The 18,595-nt window shown below is 37.8% G+C and overlaps 4 protein-coding genes across 4 annotated transcripts; 2 read left to right on the forward strand and 2 right to left on the reverse strand.

Moving 5' to 3' along the window:
* Window positions 1-413, reverse strand: GCK72_024268 (uncharacterized protein; the record flags this gene model as incomplete). Its single annotated transcript, XM_003117775.2, has 3 exons — window positions 1-51; window positions 101-191; window positions 271-413. 3 exons carry the CDS (start codon window positions 411-413, stop codon window positions 1-3), a joined length of 285 nt encoding a protein of 94 aa, XP_003117823.2.
* Window positions 414-2,506: 2,093 nt separating this feature from the next.
* Window positions 2,507-10,903, reverse strand: GCK72_024269 (uncharacterized protein; the record flags this gene model as incomplete). Its single annotated transcript, XM_053735804.1, has 12 exons — window positions 2,507-2,621; window positions 2,675-2,859; window positions 2,909-3,080; window positions 3,130-3,257; window positions 3,389-3,463; window positions 3,524-3,613; window positions 3,740-4,027; window positions 4,081-4,213; window positions 8,497-8,588; window positions 8,638-8,724; window positions 9,677-9,795; window positions 10,771-10,903. The coding sequence occupies 12 exons, from the start codon at window positions 10,901-10,903 to the stop codon at window positions 2,507-2,509; spliced, it is 1,617 nt and encodes a 538-aa protein (XP_053579370.1).
* Window positions 10,904-14,207: 3,304 nt separating this feature from the next.
* GCK72_024270 (uncharacterized protein) lies at window positions 14,208-15,085 on the forward strand (the record flags this gene model as incomplete). The annotated part of the gene is made up of 4 exons (XM_003118027.2): window positions 14,208-14,303; window positions 14,495-14,748; window positions 14,803-14,924; window positions 14,982-15,085. 4 exons carry the CDS (start codon window positions 14,208-14,210, stop codon window positions 15,083-15,085), a joined length of 576 nt encoding a protein of 191 aa, XP_003118075.1.
* A 1,865-nt stretch (window positions 15,086-16,950) lies between these two features.
* GCK72_024271 (uncharacterized protein) lies at window positions 16,951-17,460 on the forward strand (the record flags this gene model as incomplete). Its single annotated transcript, XM_003118350.1, has 2 exons — window positions 16,951-17,188; window positions 17,330-17,460. The coding sequence occupies 2 exons, from the start codon at window positions 16,951-16,953 to the stop codon at window positions 17,458-17,460; spliced, it is 369 nt and encodes a 122-aa protein (XP_003118398.1).
* Between the last annotated feature and the right edge of the window lie 1,135 nt (window positions 17,461-18,595).

Below are 18,595 nucleotides of genomic sequence, written 5' to 3' on the forward strand. Positions count from 1 at the left end.
CTATTTCGACGATGCATCTTCTGGCGATTTTGGTGGCTGCGTGTTTTTGATCTTAAAAAAGAAGCTATTTATAATGGACCGAAAAAAATATTTCACTTACTTGTTTTGGTTTTTTGGATATTTTGAACTTTGTTTTCGTTACCTTTCGCTTAATTGTTTCCTTGTCTGGAGAAATATTGTACCTTCGCTGTCTGAAAAGGATTGATAAAATTCTCATATAATCACAAGGCGGAAGGTTATATATCAAATGAATCTGAAAGAATAACTAACATTTCTGTGCCACATCCGGATTCCAAATGCATATCAATATTGGTTAAGTTGAACGGCCGGAAGCACACTTCACAGAGATTCGCATGTTTTGGTTTGGTTTTGAAACACCATTGAATGGACATTGGCTCGGATAATGAGATCATAGCGAATCCGTTTTTTCCCTGTCTCTGAAATATAATTTGTGTAAACAAGCAAAATTACAGATGTATGATCAAGAAGAACGTTACAGAGTGACAGATTTTTCGCTTTGAACAGTGACAGCAGTAAGAATGACAGAAAACAATATGAGCAAAGAAAGAAGGAAAGTGCAAAAAAGTGAACGTCTATAATGACAAATTGAGAGTACGAAAAGACGGAATGTGAGCCATGTGGTGGGAGCAAACATGCACTTTCTCATTCGTTACTATTCCAAAGTTCATTCAAATTGAGTGAACGGAAAGAGATTGAATAATAATGTCATGAGTTCACCTGCTAGCATTTGAAAAGTAAAAGCGGGGCATTATTTTGAACGTATATTCGTAAAAATCTCGTTGTCAAAAAACCTACTGAAATTAAAAACGCGATTTTCCAACATAATCATATTTTTAATGTTCACCACAACGAAATGATAATTGAACGCCCACAGAAAGGCAGCTCTAGAGCGTTCAATGAACGGCTTATGGGAGGGTACTTGACAAAGCTACGATAGAAACGAAACGAATAAATGTCTTCGGGTCTTTTGTCACACCCAATATGATTACGAACACACACAGGCATAAAACCATTTATAATACAACTAAATTTTGTTCAGCACGACCACAATCTTGCGACTAATCTGCTTTGAATGAATCAAAAATGCAAAACGGAACTAACAAAAAGTGAATTTAAATGCACATCTGGTCGAGTAGACCGCTTTGTTCAACGGAGTTCTCTTGTGAATTCACTGAGAAATTTGTAATTAGAACACATGTATTCCGTTATTCAAATTAGAAAAAAGTAGGAACACTTGTTGACTAGAAGAAATGTGTAGCAGAGTTGTTTCTTAGAAAAAACTACCCAGATGCAGAGTAATTCGAAAAATGTTTGGAATATTCAATGTGACACCAACTAAAATTTTGTCTTCTCACTCTGTTCTTCTGCAGAAAACCGGATTACGTATTCTAGTAAAATACGAGACTACTGAGTATCTTTATGGTCGCTATCTAAGCTGAAAATCTGATTCATAGAAAATCTAGCATCCAACTAATATATTCTGAGCGAAAACAAGAAGAATATTTTAAAAAATCGAACCATTTCCAGGAAACATTTAATTTTGGACGTTCTTGAAAAACATGAACTTTAACAAAACTACTGAGGAGAATAAGCTGAGAACATTCTTGGGACCAGAAATCATTTTTCTGAACTAGACATAGGTTCAGGACACAACATCCGCTAGACGACAGAACGCTTTAGCCATGGAGATGAGGGTCTCACAACGAAACTGCGAAAACGCAGAATGTTCCTGACGCACTGGTGTGTATTGCAATGCGCGTTTTCACTGGAGTTCCGTATTACCCAGTGAGAGCGAAGTAAATAGGCGGCCGAAAAACTGAGAAGATTGAAGGTGCAATCCTTTTAAAGTGATGAAAAATGGGGGTTAACAGTGTTTGTTCGTTGCGAGACCCATTCAAATAGAATGGATAAAATGAAAGTGAAGCATTGAGAAATTTTTGAGAATATTTTCTTCTCTTCGAACTAATTCTAAGAAAATCGTAAAATCGTAGAATTTTTAAATGTCTGCATGACCCTTCAGTTCGTATTATCATTAATGTTAGCTGTCCTTTCAATTTACATTTTTCCAAGAAAATCAGTTTTTCATTCTGACAAAAAATATTCGAATTGTTGGCATTGAAGAAGAGAAAAAGACACCGTTTGGAGAAAAGAAAATGATATACACAGCCGGTAAGGCCTACAATTAAAATTCTGAAATTGTGGAATTTTGACAAAAGAAGAAAGAAATGTTAATCAAATACAAAGTAATGGGGGGTTTGTAGATAAGTAATAAAAGAAAAGAACAACAAAGATGAAGAAATAGAAATGAGAATAATGATGGGCAGGACGAAGAAGAGGGAACAGAAATACCAAAAACTTGCGGTTTCAAATGTGGCTGGTCAATTAAAAATGAGTAGTACTATGCAAAGAGATCACAAAAGGAATTAGAAATGGAGGCAAAGAAAGCGAACTGCAATATACAATGGGCGGAATAAAACTAAAGTGTTTAGAAGAACATTCCGCATCCGGTACTCTGCTTCTCCGCTTTTCTCAGCATCGCAGTCTTGCACTTATGTGAGATCAAAACTGTTCCGGCTGAATTGACCCATGCTTCTCCGTCCCTGAATTGGTATGCCCAATTTAGTTGATGTCATCAATAAGAAATTTTACTCACGATTGCATTGGGAACGAATGATTCCCCTTGAACACCAATTTCGCGTGTTTTGCTTGTCCGATACATAACGGACTGGCGAGTCCAATCTGCATTTGAGCAATATGGAAGGATGATGTTACTGCGAACACTTCAATGGTCTCGTCGTCACATTCTTGTCTATGACTTGCATTGTATGTGGCCCATGGCTGAAAGTTTCTTTTTATAGATAACCATCTTGACGTCATATTGACATACCTTAACTCCCGCACCCCAATACGGAATGTTGAGAAAGATGAGACCTTCGATGTCAGGAAGGTTGATATGCACGTCGTCTAAATATAGGTCAATCCTTTCGTTCAGTCCTTTGCACACTCTTTCGAATACATCCTTGGTTCCAAATGTGAAGAAGAGGAATTTGTTGAGTAATCTGCAATTAGAATCCGTCAGAAACGAATAACCTTTTTTTTCCAAGTTACCTGCTACTCATTGCTCTTGGAATCGACTCGCGGGTGTTCTGCATTCCTAATGTAACACAAGCATCCACTCCGACGGAGACGTAGTTTGTCATTGAAAGTGTTTTGTTGGACTGCAATCGTACTCCCAGCTATAAGATTATGATAGTTTCTGTCTTTTTCTCACTGTCTTCCTCTACGATTTCATTTACCCATGAGATCCAAACTCAGTCCCTAGATTCTCCCTTCTCTTCTCACAACTGGCCATCCGTCTTTCACTCACTTTTTTCTGGCTTTCCGCGTCAATTGTCCATCGATCTACGAGTGTAACCTCGGCTTCTTGTATATCCTCCATCAACTACAAAAAACAGGTCTTCGTAATTATCTGATTCCGGGAGGGAAAACGGTATACACGTACCTTGATGACGTCAATATCGCCGCCGCATTTTTTGCCCCATTTTAACCATCGAGAAAGATCATTACCAGTGCCGAGAGGTAAAACGGCTACCTAAAATGTGAATAGGTTTTTTTTCGCGGTGAATGGATTTAATTGAAACGGAATTTCGCAAGTTGGTATTTGGATTTGGAATTTGAATTGGTATTGGAAACCGCCGAGTAATTGCATTCAACTAACCGGAATGCGACGACTGAGTGTGTCAATTTGATCAAGGGCTGAGCAAATGGTTCCGTCTCCACCGGCGATCAGAATACGAACGTCAACTTCTGGATGTTCATCGATCCATCGGAGTGAGGCAGAGATATTTGACTTGAGTACATCTACAACTTGAGCTGGATGAAGATGTGCTCTGAAGTTGCGAAGAAGTTGTTTTCCTGCTCCGGAGCCACTCTTTGGATTGACAATAACCATGATCGGGCGCCATTTTTCAATATCCGTTGGTATCTCGATTTTGTCAATGACGGCCTGAAACGGAGATTTGATTAGCATCTAAAACATCCTATTTGTTGGAAACTAACCATTCTCTGATTTCGATTTCCTGGCTTTCTGGTGGTCACACAGTACGGTGGGATGATAGTCCTCTGCAATCTTCCGAAATCGCAAGAAAGTGTGAATTTAGGTTTACACTTGGTGTGCACGACCCTCCAACACCTACAAAATCGTAATATTGAGAATGATACAAAACTATTTCGTTTTCTTTTGTGAAATTTCTATATAATAAAAATTGGCGAAACGGTTAATCGTGAAGAAAGTTGAATGATGGCAAAAGTAAGTTACTTTCAAGTATTTCTTGATCAGATAGAATCGTTATCTTGATGAGAGGAACCTGGTTCTTAATTGCAAATAGTTGGGAGAATCAGAACAAATTTAGAAAATGAGAGAATGAGACACAGATTCTGTGTTTGCGTGCGTGGTTACTTTGAACGGTCAAAAATATAGACGGCGTAGGTACAGTAAGATAAGGAAAATCGGTGCGTAGCAGTAATCAGCAACATTGCCCTTTTTTGAACAATTTTTTCCATTCCTAGTACTGATGTTTGTGTTTAGTTATTTTTTGCCGGAATATATAAAACATAAGTAACCAAAACAGTAACCGAGTTTTTTATAATGTCACGCTCAGAATCGATACAGTCAACAAAAACCTTATAGCACATGACTGTTCCAAAATGGAAATGGAATAGCACAATGATAATAGATGGAAATAGAGTGAAGACAATTGTTTTAGTTGACCCGTTTGAAAATGTGAACTCAAGATATCGTAAACACTTCAATTGATAAACGGAATTGGATTGAATGAGGTTATAAGATCAATTACTTTTTTTTCAAGTGGATGGTTCATTTTATTTTAAAAAGAGGACTTCATTGATAAGTATCTCCTTCAACCCATTGTGTGAACTATACAAACGAACAAACAATTAGCCGTTTTGACGTCACTAATCCTTAAAGAATTTTTTGTGGGTAGGTAGAACTACAGGTCCTACAGTCTATTCATAGACACGTTTGTTTAGACTGTGATCGGTTACAATCAACGATTCGGAAGGCAGATAGGACTAAATGGAATGGTTGATGTATGTTATATGTGTAATGTCCAGTAGCGAGTCGCGAAAAATGCGGCAAAAATGCGATACCACGGAGAGTTCAAACGACTACAGCTAATCTGTATGTTTCACCTCAACCATACCAGTTAGTTTGAACTAAAAAGAAAAAAGAACGCATTGAACATGTGATCATAATCAGCAATTGTTTGAGGAAACTTAAAAATGGGGGAAAATTCAGAAGAACAAGACAGAATGTACGAACAACGAAGACAACAACAGTTCGTTTGACAAATAAATAGAAACTGATTTGATAACCAGTAGTCAGAATGAATAGAAGAAATGTTTGGAAATAGGTCTCTACTATTTCGTTTTCACTTTGGAAGCAAAAAAAACTTTATTCTTCTCCACACCTCACAAAAGAAGGAAACTGTCAGAAAAGCATCGTACGATCAAATGCGGTTGCTGGGAAATGTCGTAGGAAGACATGCGCAGAGAATCAGAATGTCGTAGTGGTGGTCGCAAACATACACAGGACACGATAAACCGGATGGATCAAAAAGGAAGGAGAGAAGAAGACGGACATGCGAAAAGACCGACCTTAAGGTATTGCCCCTCAGACCGACTGCGCAACAAAACCGTTGCGCCATCAAACCTTAGAATGAACGGCCTTACATTGAAATGATAGCGAGATCCAAATGTTTTTTTGTTCGTTTCATAGATATCTTCCTTGCGGCTCACTCCTGACTCAACCAAAAGGTGTCATGTGGCAAAGCGGGAAGACAACATGTAGTGGGACTAGCGGTTGATAATAAGTGCAGATCAATGGGTTAGTTTTCTAGTTTTTTGATTTTCGATTGGGATTTCGTTTATCGTGAGGGAGGAAGACAAAGAACTCAAAAATAAGTAAGGTAGGTGACTGATCAGCTAATAGTCATGGCTCACAATAAGTTATTGAAACCCAAACCGTTTGTGTATCTCATGTATGACAACATCGTTGTTCTCAAATAACGGATCTGTCATACTAAAGTTAACTTGAACGACAAGCACTTTCGTAAAGTTGAGACATTATAGTTACATTCAAATATTAATAACTCACGTCTTCTAAGTAAAAATACATCAAAATGACGATTTTCTATTGTGACTGCGTTTGACAGTACTTTTATTCAAAACTCACACAAACCAGATTATTATTTAGAATCATTCAGTCACGCCGAACATGCATTCTATCGGTTTAAAGTTCGCTGAATATGACAAGAATTTTTAAAAAAGTTTACGAAAAAACGAATTCAAATTATATTCTTGCAGTAAAAATGAATTTAAGAAATGATTGTTATTCGGAAGTGATAATTATAAGATTTATAGAAAGAAAATGTCTATATAATACATGGTTTGCTAATCAAACAGAAGTACAAAAATTTGCAAAGAGTCCAAGAAATCATTGTCCGTTTCAGTCTAGATCTATCGGAAAACTGTTTATAAAAACAGTTTTAATAAATACTTGAAATACAAAAGCGGAATCAGAATCTCAAACCAAACGTCAAGACACCTAAAAAGATCTAGAAAAAATAACAAAAAAATGCGGAAGAAAACCGATTTTAAAAGCTAGACGTTGACAGGGAGGGAGATGAATGAGCTCATCCGTTTTATTCCGAAAACCTGCTACATGATCTAAAACCAAAAAATGAAAAGGGACATGACTGTCCATACTGACGTCGACATTTTCATCACTAATCGTGTGATGACATGCCTAACTATACTGGAATAGCCTTGAATCAACTAACAAATGACCCACGCATTGACTTAATCTTTTCGGTACGGTTATTTGTGTGATGAGATCTTTGGATATACGTGCTTTGGTCAAAAAATGACGCGGAGAAAACAAAAATAGAGATAGCTGGACCAAGTTTTCGAGGATGCTAAAGCAGATGGACCTATGGACCAAAAAGCGTGCAAACTGAATCAAATTTAGAATTTGGGCTAACTTTATTAGTATAGAATCACGACAAATACATGCATGATTTATAACCATGACGCCAAAAAGTTATACTGTTACTGATTTATTATGCTAGCAGAAATGAATTATTGCGGGGGAAGTAATCCCTAGTGAGAAGAAGGTAAATGAAAATCTAACTGCCTGGTACAATTTTCATAATCTAGTTGCTACGCATTTCATAATGGGGAAATAAAAAAATAAAGAAGCAAAACAAGAAGAAAGTGGGCGGATACAATATCCATCCTGTAGCTTTGTCCGACAGGAAATGAATTCTGGTGGCGTTTGCTCTCGAGAGCAGCCAGAGAATGATGGAATGGAATGTTTCAGCCTTTCAGCAACATCCAATTTCCTGCCCAATTTTTTTCCAGATCGCCTCTCTCCAGAACTGATGAGGTTTGTTTTCTTTTTCATCATCTTTCTTAGAATCACCAGATAGAAGGGCTGAATCATGTGACCATGATTTTATTGGAAACGTTCGAAAAAAGTTTGAGGCAACAAGAATGCAACGATTGAAATATGGAAAAATGGGGGGTGAGAAAAAAAAAGAAGAGCCTGGAAAATAAGGCAAAACTGTTCGATTTGTTTGCGCACTTTGGTCGCATTTTACTTGCGGAGGAGAAAGGTAAAAGTGAAAAGGAAAAGCTCACGTGTCGAACAATCAGAGATCGCAGGAAAGACTTAACAGAAGGGGCAAAATACTTTGACTGTATTTATTTCCAGACAGATTTTCAAAAATAAGAAAATAAATGCAACGAAAGGCTTCCAGTTACTGAACATTTCGCATAAATAAAATGATGTAAGTTTAAGGAAAAGAAATTAGAGCAGAAATGGAATGAGGAGGGAAAGTGGCATTTCTAATTCCCTCTGAACTAGTAGGACTCATAAATGTTCTGCCCATATTAGCTATCGTATAAATGCATCATTTCCTAATCGAGATTTGTAAGAAAACGAGAAGTTAACGTTTTCTAGATTTTCAGTTAGAGAAAATATTAAGAAATGGAGGAGATTTGTAATGTAAAGAAGAAAGTTTTTGACACAAGCTGGAGTTTGACAATACCATGATTTGGAATGTTATGTTAATGCCTTTTCGGCAATTATTAAAGCTGTCAGAGGTTTAAGTCTGTAGCATTGCAGAAGTGTGAGTTCAAAAACAATTCCACTTGAGATAAGGCCAATTTCTGGTTAACAGCCACATTGAGGTGTCAAAAATGTTGAATTCTCAACGTAAACTCCATAAAAACTAACACGGATGTGTGACAATTTAAATGCAATGAACCTACAAGCGGAGAAAGATAAAAAGACATTCCCGTGGTTACGACTTTTTCATAGTTGCTCGTAATCAGTGCCATTTTTAGAGTTTCGGGTCATCAAGGTGACGAGAGAATAAAACAGTGAAAACTGACCAAGAGCATCGAAAATCTTGAAGTCCAACACCACCACCACACAGTTCTTCGCAAACTTCGCAGAAGAGATCTGCACCAATGTTGCCGCAAATCTGTAAAAATGAGTAGTTATTTTTTGGAGAGATAATCCAAAACGCATACCCAATGATGGTCGAAGGTTTCTTTTCGGCATAACGTCTGATTCACTTTGCAATGGATCTTTGTGGAGATTGCACGAAGACAATTAATCTGAAATTGAGAAAAATGAGTACTAAAACTCAGAAAACAAGTCGAAATTTGTTTGAAAGATGTGGAAATATGAAAATAAATAGTTTCACTTTCAACACAGTATAAGCGCAGCTTGATTTTTATTTCAGACAAGTACAAGAGTTCAAAAATCGAAATGAGTAGACCTCAGTAATGGCTTAATTTTACTTGGAGTTGCTAAAAAATGTACCTCATTTGCTTAGTATATCAATGTATTAAAATGAACATGCAAAAGTAAAATTTTAATAGCATTAAACAAGAGCTGTCTCGATCTATACTAGCTGTAGTTAATTTCAGCAGTAAAGTACTAGCAAATAAACAAACGTATAGAATTTCCAAGCAGCGCAATGTTGATTTCTTTCATATAAACTATAATTCTGCCTACAACGAGCATAGATAACATAAAACTCGGCGAAAGTTAGTTCGATTTAACATCAAAATGAAACGTTTCAATTCTATTCATTTTTTCTGTCTATTCTAAATTAACCACGTTTTGTTATTTCTTCCATTTCTCATGCTTCTCATTCTGCATTCAATCATTCCCTGTTTTTGTTTCTTGTTTATACTGTTTCATTTGTCGAAGCGGCGAAGAAAACAACTGATTTCCGCTTGTTATTCCTCATATACTATCGATTTCCTCTCCAGGCCCCGTATCCACGTACAGGTAAACAGTGTGCGGTGAGCGGACCACCAAGAGATCTCCCTCTCATTGTCCCTGCGTCTCCTGTCTCTCTCGCTCTTTTTCTTGTTTTGACCTCTACACGTGGCGGGAGATAAACCAATCTCATCGATTCTTCCAGAACGATGAGTCATACATACGGTTTCGTCGTTCACAGTCTCTCATTTTCATTCATTCCTTTTCTTCCCATATTTTCTTTCTGTTGTTCTAGCGGCGCTTATTGCTTTTTTGTGTATTTCCTTACGAAAAACTTACATTATCCACTTTTAGTAGGCAGTTATCACACTCGTAACCCGATACAACGTGCTGCTTACATCCCGAACAGTAGTTGTGTTGTTGCTCGTTTTGCTCGATAGGACTCCAGTAGTGTCCGCCTGAAAAGTGATGAGTTCATTTCTTGATTTCCGATCACTGATAAGTTTTCTCTACGTCTTTCTCTCTTGATCACAGCTGTTAGGTGCGGTTGACACTCGTTTTTTCTTTTCTTTTTTTGTTACAGCTAGAAAATAAGAACAAATTAGTGTTTCCCCAAACCGGAAAGGCAATGTTTTGATAATATGAAGAGAGTTGGGTAACTAAGATTGTATAAACGTCAATGATTGATATAGCTCTCTGCTAGTATAGGACGTGAACTGTGTTTCAGTTTCTGGGAACGCATAGATTTATTGGTGTAGTATATCAGTGTCCAGTCTATTTCAGCCTTCTAAAATTATGTTGCCTTTGTGAAGATAATAGATGTTTTTGTGCACTTCAAAACGTGCAAATTGCAAAAACCATAATTGTCTCGGGCTGGACCGGGCCGGGTTAATTTCCGAATTTTCACCGGTCCGGTCCGCACGGGTGAAGCGACTTTTTTTTTCTAAAAACATGTTTTTTTCAGCAGATTGTTTTTTGAAAAAGTGGTTTTTGGGGAATTTTGTGCGAAAATTCGATTGAATTGATGAATTTTATTAGTTCTACAGTGAATTTAGTGATAAAAAAAGCACTTGAAAATTATTTTTGGGGTGCAAAAAATGTTTTTTAATTTTCCACCCGGGCCGAATAGGTCGGCAAAATTTTCCCTCGGCCCGGCCCGTCAAATGACAAGGCAAAAACTGATTTTGTGGAAAAAACTGATTTTCATAGAGACTAAGCTGGAGCAGATTGAATTGATGATTTTTTTTCATCATTTCGAGTGTGAGATTAACTAATCTGGCATTGTGGCAGACCCATGAGATTAGTTTCATGCATTTCTGCTCAGATATTGTCTCCGATTGAAGCTATTCGTTTTCTCCGACTATAATCACGTTTTCAATAAGTTCTTTCTTCGTTTCGCAATTCTAAACGGGTTTTTAATTGAAAAAACTCACTTTTTGATGATGTGTCATTGATAGTTTTTCTTTTCCGAACTGCCCATAACTTTCGAAATACCCATAACATGAACATTGTAAAAACTATAAATAGTACGGCAGCTAGTAGTTCATCGTACACGTCCATTTCCATTTTCTGAGGAAGAAATTGAGAAAAAAGGTAGTTGATTTGTGAAATGTCCTTTAAATGAAGTTCTCAGAGCGACTCTTCATTTCTCGTGTGTGTTGTAATGGCATAGATTTTTGGGTGACTAGTTTTCGTGTTTCTATTTGCCATCACCCAGACCTTCCACCGCCGCACTCTCTATATTCCGTGGAGAGAGAGAGGAGGAGGAATAGCCGCGACGCGCGCCTCAATGCGTTGCGGTTATTCTTCAGTTTTGAATACCAAATAAGAAGATTTTGAGGTTGTGGAACCTGCAAAACAACCAAAATTTTAGAGTGAATAGGAGGAAATTGGAGAAAATAATTAAATAATACTGTGATGAACTAATACACAGGGGACACGTGGCTGTAGAGCTAACAACAGAAAAACAAGAGATAGAGAGAAATAGGAAAACGATAGAAGAGAGAAACAGAGATGCGGGTGAGAGAGTGGGTTGTATAGTGCAAGCACCAATACATTGTTATTAAAAATAATATTGTTATTACGCATAATAGTCACAAGAAGGGTCTCTTTGTATTTGGAAGATTCGAAAATTCCATTGAATGGGTTGAATCAATCAGATTGTCTACACAAAATAAGAAACCGTTCCGGTCATCACGGACGCCTAACGTCATCGTTTCCATTGCACTACCGGGAGAATAGAAACTGCACGGATAGAAAGATTAAACAAGGTTTCACATTGAAAATTCCGTAAAGTAAACACAGTCATCAGTCATCAAAATGCAAAAAAAAATTGTGTGCGTGTTGGTGGTTCGTTTGTGTTATGAGGGGTTTTATGAAGTCAGAATGTAGGAAGTAGTGTTTTCGAATGATGTTCCGAGTACACAGACAAAACGTTAATTGTGTTGAGGGAGTTTTGTAAATATTCTTCTTCTGAGATGTTATTTATCAAATTTAGTTGTCATTAGTTGTGTATGAATTTCTCCCAGTATTCAACATTTTCCTATTTGCTTTTCTGGATCTTCTTTTTTCCGCTTTGGGTGATGCTGGCCAAATCATGTCATTTTGTTGAAGTGGTTGAGGTCACTCTCCAGATGTCCTCTACAGAAGCTTTCCTCCAGTTTCATCTCAACTTTTTCGATGAGCGTGTGTGCACTGCTGATCCAACATGCCTACGGTAGCATTTTTTTCTCGATCATGAAGAAAGTTTTTTTCCCCACATCTGCTCATTTTTTCGCATTTTCCATGATTTCTTCATGACGCTCTTTTGTTGTATGCCAAATGTCAAATGTGCGCTGAAATAATCTATTCAAAACTAACCACGTAGAAAATATGAATTCCGAAGAGCTCAAGTCAATTCTTCTCGTTTTCCTTTAATATTTCTCGAATTTCACGCATTCTCTTCGCCGTTGGGGCATTCAGAAATGTATTGAATTCATCACGATTCATTCAAAAGACCAGAGCCCAGTCAGCCAAATCCAGCGGCGACGGCTCAGATTAGCATTGTTTCTGCGCCATCCATCCATCCATTCTGGCTGGTCGGAATAATCCCCGTAATGCAACGCGATACCTTTTGAGCGGCCCATTCTATGCACTCTAGCCGCCAGTTTTTCTTTCAAGAAGCAGTTGTTTTATCTGGTTTCTCATCGGTCTTCAAGAATAGTTGTCTTTTTTCTATAGATCAAAACTTCAAGATTGCAATTAACTGGGTGGGTTGTTTCTGTTTTGGACACTGAAATCAAGAAACTAAAAATGGGCGCTTCTGAAAAGTTTTTTCGTGTGGTAATGTGTTCGAAGTGTTTCTTTCGGTTCACTTAACACGATTTGTTTCATATGAGAAAATCGCTACTGCTCAACACAAAGAATTGTTCACTGGAATGCACCTCACCTTCATCTCCACCTTCTCATTTCCCATTTCTCTCGTGCCTCCGTCAAAACCATAAACTAACCGCGTTCAAATACTTTAAACAAACGAGAACTGTATTTTCTCGCTGTGCCTCTTTCGTCTCTCAGCAATCAGTGCAATTCAGCGCTCCAAATGCCCGAATTTTGACATTTTTAACCCCCTCAGCCACCATCAACACCACCATCAGCGATTTTCTTGCCTCACTCCCGGAGGCTACTCCTTTTTTTCCACAAACATCCACAAGGCAATTGTGTGAGTGTGTTTCATTGTGTCACTCACTCCACACTCTTACTTTTTTCTCTCATTTTCACAATTCTCCTCAACTGTTAGCCACACTCGAACTGTATCTATTTGTCTGTTGTTTGTGTCTCTCTTATATTGAGAAAAACTCTCTCTCTCGTCCATTTCTTTAAAACTCGAAATGATCTAAATTTGGTTCGGCTCTATACAAATTCTGGTCCCACCCTTCCTGCCATCATGGGCTGATTTTATTTTTGTTTTCAATTGTTCTGATTACTCATCACCGCTTTTCTTGTTCCTGTATTCGTCTTTTCTGGGCACAGCAAGAAAAATGACTCATCTAATACATTTCCCCTAGAGTAACGAATCGTCAGTTGATAGCGTCAATTGATAAGAAATATTGTTTTATCTGACGTTGCAGTTGTTCTAATCATTTGACTTTTGGCTCTCATTTCCCATATTTTGCTATGTTTCGAGATCCTGTTTCTCAATAACCTTTTTATCCAATGACTCATATTCCTTATAGTCTTCCCTTACGGTCGGTACGGTTTTAATTTGAATTCACAAGCGTTCACTCAATTCTGACTGTTTCATTTAGCCGTGTTGCCAACTAGAAATCCCGTTTCTCCCTTTTCTCTTTTTCAATCGATCCAGCTTGCGGAAAAAAATGAAATCAAGAACCGCAATGAAAAGCCAAATCTTTTTTACCAACAACTAGATTCTAGAAAAACGAAGAAGAAGAAAAAGTGGGCGGAGTAGGGGAAACAGTAGTAGAAAAAGACAGATAACACGGCGACACTGTTCGACCCTCTCTGTGTGTTTGTCTAATTCTTGTCCATTCTCTCAATCTCAAAAAAAGGCTGCATCGATTATGAAATTGCTTTGACAAAAGTTGTTCCCATGAGACCCTCTTTCCTATTTTCCCATTTTCTCGAATGTCTTTTCATCATTTTTGAATGTGTTAGAAAAAGAACGAAACCCTTCAAATCTTTGCCCTACGAATGGGTTCGGAAGGTACCCATTTTGGTTTTCCTTCCTCGTTTCCTAAGTCGTATATAATTGCAATTCGCCTGCTTGTATTCTGAATCCTTCTTTTCATCTCTCCATTTTCCTGACTAGTTTTCTTTTGGTCTTTACCTTCTTATTCTGAATCTTTCAAGGTCATCTGATTCTTACAGTTCAATCATGTCGGATCACGAGAACACCGCTGAAAACGCCTCCGAGTTCCAATACAAGCAACCACCACAAAAGACGATCGACGAGCTTCTCAGCGCTGACAAGGTATGAGACAAAAACGTTTTCAGAGCGATATGGCTCCATTTTTAATTGATTTCAATTAAAATTCTATAAAGAGCTATGCCAACAAACCGAATTCCAATCCAACACTTTAATCTTTCCGTGGGAAACAAAATTGTTTGGTGGATATAAAAACTAAAATAACGCTTCCAAAACCAACATATTCTAATTTACAGGAGGACGAATCGTTGAAAGTCTACAAAGAGAAACTTCTCGGACAAGGAACCGTCATCGTCGACGAGAAGAACCCATCCCGTGTGATTGTTCGCTCCGTCGAGTTGCTATTCGATGGAAAGGATTCCCAATCGTTTGACTTGTCGGACCCAAAGAAGCTACTCAACTCGGACTTATCTGTCAACATCAAGGAGGGATCCAACTATCGCCTCAGTTTCTCCTTCCATGTGCAACGAGAGATTGCCTCGGGACTTCAGTAAGTTCTATTCAAAAGAATATGTAATACATATAACAAAATAATTTCTTCCAGCTACAAGCATAAGGTGAAACGTTCGGGAATTACCGTTGAGAACGAGAAGTACATGATGGGAAGCTACGCTCCAAAACTCGAAATCCAGCAATACAAATCTCCAAACGAAGAGGCTCCGTCGGGTAAGAATTGCATAAAAATAGAAACAATTTTTTTTTAACAATTTTCTTTTTTTTTAGGAATGATGCATCGTGGAAAGTACAAGGTTCACTCCAAGATCACCGACGACGACAACAACGTCTACCTTGACTGGCAATGGACGCTCCACATCACCAAGGAGTAATTCATTCAATCGAATTTCCTCTCAAGCATCCTATATTTATATCTTCCTCAACTCTCATCAACTGAAAATGACCGTTTTTTTCTTCATCCCATCCTTCGCATCCATACCAAAATTCTTCCTCTTTTCTATATGGTTATCAAACATAAAACACTAGATGTGTAGTATGCTTGACCGATTTTTATTGTTCCATATAAAGTGATATATGTACATGTAAAGTGTCTCTTTTGTTTAGTTTTTTATTTTCAGAAATGCAGAAGCCAGGCAGATCACTGTAGTTGATTACAAATGTTGACGACTTCACTTTAATGGTGCGTCTGCACACACTTTGCGGAAATGTTGCAGATATGGTGCATACAAACAAAAAATTGTTTATATGAGTAGAATTACAATCGAACATTCTCATTCGAGTAGAATTCTTATGAGTAATGCTGATTTAAATTAGCGTAAAATACTGAAAAACTACTAGACATGCTTATACCACCTCTGAAAAGTGTTATGAAATTCAAGCCTGCTCTGTTGTGCTCTCTGCGTTTCTTTTTTGCCATCATCTATAAGTGAAACCTAGGCAACGCGTATCCTTGCACTCCCAGCATGTGACCTTTGCAAATGTAGTTTTCTTGTGAAGACATGCGTTCTGTTCAGCTAAATGCGCTTTCCATTTAGTCAAATAGGTTAAACTGTTAAAATATTAGGAATAAAAATCTAAATCTAATATATCATCAGTTTTGCCACTGACGTCGTCCTCTAAAACGTTTCTGTCCGCGTATCTTCTTGGGCCTCTTTTGTTTTTTGGATTCGATTTGAATGAATCGTTTGCGTTTGGATTTAGTTCTTGATTTAGGACGTTTATTTGAGTGGATTGAGACTTCAAAGAAAATGATAAGTTGAAATATCTTCCCTCTTCAAAACACCATATTCAAAGATTTCAGAAAATCGCGCTTCATTGAGTATATTTCTGTAGTGACCTTCTTGTACCATTTTAAAGTTTGTAATAAAAATTATGGCAATTTGATCTTGATTTCATTACAGAGTGGCAATTGCACATGTTTCCAGTAGTGGAATAACAATCGATGAATGTCGGAATCTCAGATATGGACGGTTTACTTGTCTCACAGAAACAACAACGATGACAGAAATATAAAATTTGGTTTCAATGCAGGTCAGATTTTTATGGAGGAACACCCTCATCAAAACTTAAAATCAGTCAGTGACAGTGGATTATCGTACTGTAACTGAGAATTTTTGAAAATATAAGTTCAGAACTCTCATTGAAACTACTGTCTCTCCAACAACTCCTCAAGATGGGCTCACAAAATCTTACGCGTCATTACGGGTCATTTGCACGACGAAGTGAGAATATCACAATTTCACTGCATTTTTGGGGAGATTAGAGTGAGTTTTGAATTCAGTTTTTGATAAGCGAAATGCTTAATGGAAGGGGGAAGTTCAAGAGTTAGAGAAGAAATTCTGCGTTTGAGAAATTCAAAAACGTAGCGAAATTTGACTGCTGGTCAAGATTCCCACTGGGTTTTGAGAAGTCATTGTATGGAAATAGTCTTGGAAACTTCGTTTGAAAAATTTTCGTAAACTTTTTAGTACTATTTTTTTCATTATTTCTCGTTTTACATTTCCATCCAAATCCAATTTCAGTAAAATCTTTTTGAAATTTCTTTCGAAAAGGCCAAATCTCATCTTCCTTTTCTTAATGCCAAAAAAACGAATCTTCACTATACAAAACCCATTTCAATCGGGATGAGTGACAATACCGTACCCCGCAATAATGACTTTTTCAAGGGCTCAAGAAGAAATAAAGCTCAAAAAAAGAAGGTTCTGCCCACTCTTTCCATTAGGACATACTCAGATAAATGAAAGATTTTATTGGTGCTCTTTCGAAAGATTCTGGCACGGCTTCATTCTTCAACAAGATTCATTTCAAACCAAACCTTTCCTCCACTCGTCTTTTCCTTTTTGGCGTTATGATGATTTTCACTCTTGTCCACGTTTTGCTTCTGGCAACATCTCCAATCGTCGAATCCGCAAGCCGTGTTGAGTGCCACGTCGTTCTTGAATGTGATCCACTCACGAGCTGCTATTCGCTCAAAGGTAAGTCAGAAGGACTAGTTGTAGTTGTAAAATTTAGATATTGTAGTATTCTGTGAGGATTTGTGCAGTCATTTCTCTATAGCTTCCATAGTAGATTCTAGACGCTCTCAATACCTGAAAACCCTGGAAATCGAATTTCAGGAGGATTTCCATTTGTCTATGGAAATAAGAAAGAAGAAGACTGGCAAGCTGGTGGCAAGAAGTACAGCATGTTCTTGGCGAGAAATGTGGAGACCGTCCGCTGTGTTCTACTCGACAAATACGAGTTTTGAGGCACCGTCTTCACCTGGCTTCTTCGACAACAACACATGAAAACAAGAAGTTAAATACTACGTTCCTAAAAATACTGTCAGAAGAAGCCTATTTTATTGTATTGTAATGAATATTTTGTGTGAAGACATTGAAGCATTTGGTTGTTCAATCAAAGAGAGAAAGAGAGATGAGAAGATATGAAAGAGAAAGTAGCCAGCGGGTTCTCCTTTCTTCTTTCTCTTTAAAATCAGCTGTTGAGGTAGACCCCAAGAATCCATGGTCCTCATGTTCTGTATATGAATCTATTCATCTTTTTCTCTTTTTCTCGCGCTACTTCTTAGTCATCAATGATTGCATTGTTTACTGTTTTAGCTAGATTCATATCACAAAACAATATGATAAAATCAACACGGAGGTCTGTTATTTTCCTCTCCCAGGTCTATTCTCGTCTCTCTATTCATTTTTCTCTTCCTCCCGCTCCTCACATCCGATCAATATCTGGGGAACTGTATACATTCGCGCTCCGCTCACATTTTCCACACTAACAGTGTACCTCTTTGATGCGGAATGCGTGTGTGTTGCGGCACCAGTACGCGTCGCGGACACGCAACGCATAGCTATCCCTGTTCATAGAAATTCTGTGCACACCATTCCCTCTTCCTACACACCGCACTGTTTTCGCCCCTTAACAGTGGATGGTGGTTGCTAACTCTTACTCTTCCCTCTCACCTGTTGATTTTTCGATTCATCTGTCCTCTCCCTCTCTGCGCCTCTGAATTTCTCATGAATTCAGACCCGAGTAACAACTCGTTCTCTTTCGGACCTCTCCTCTCACTAGACACACACTTTTGAATGGAGGGTCCTAGTTCCATTTGAAATTCTTGGCTATGCCTGTTAACCTATTTAGTACATCTTTAGGAAGGTGGTGATTTTATTCGGACTTAACTAGGTTGGCTAGAAGACGCGGAAAACAGATTCGAGACTATGATATCACAATTTCAAGGTTCCTACAATAGAATTGTAGAGAAATGAAGGACATTATACATTTGAAAGCATAGTCCCTGTCCTTGACGATCTGATGAAATTTTATTTGAAAAAACAACAAAGTCATGGGTTCTTATCCGTAAACATTTTGTTTTGGTAGATCCCTCTAGT

Source organism: Caenorhabditis remanei, chromosome X (genome assembly GCF_010183535.1).
Source record: "Caenorhabditis remanei strain PX506 chromosome X, whole genome shotgun sequence".
In the NCBI taxonomy this organism is placed as follows: Eukaryota; Metazoa; Nematoda; class Chromadorea; order Rhabditida; family Rhabditidae; genus Caenorhabditis; species Caenorhabditis remanei.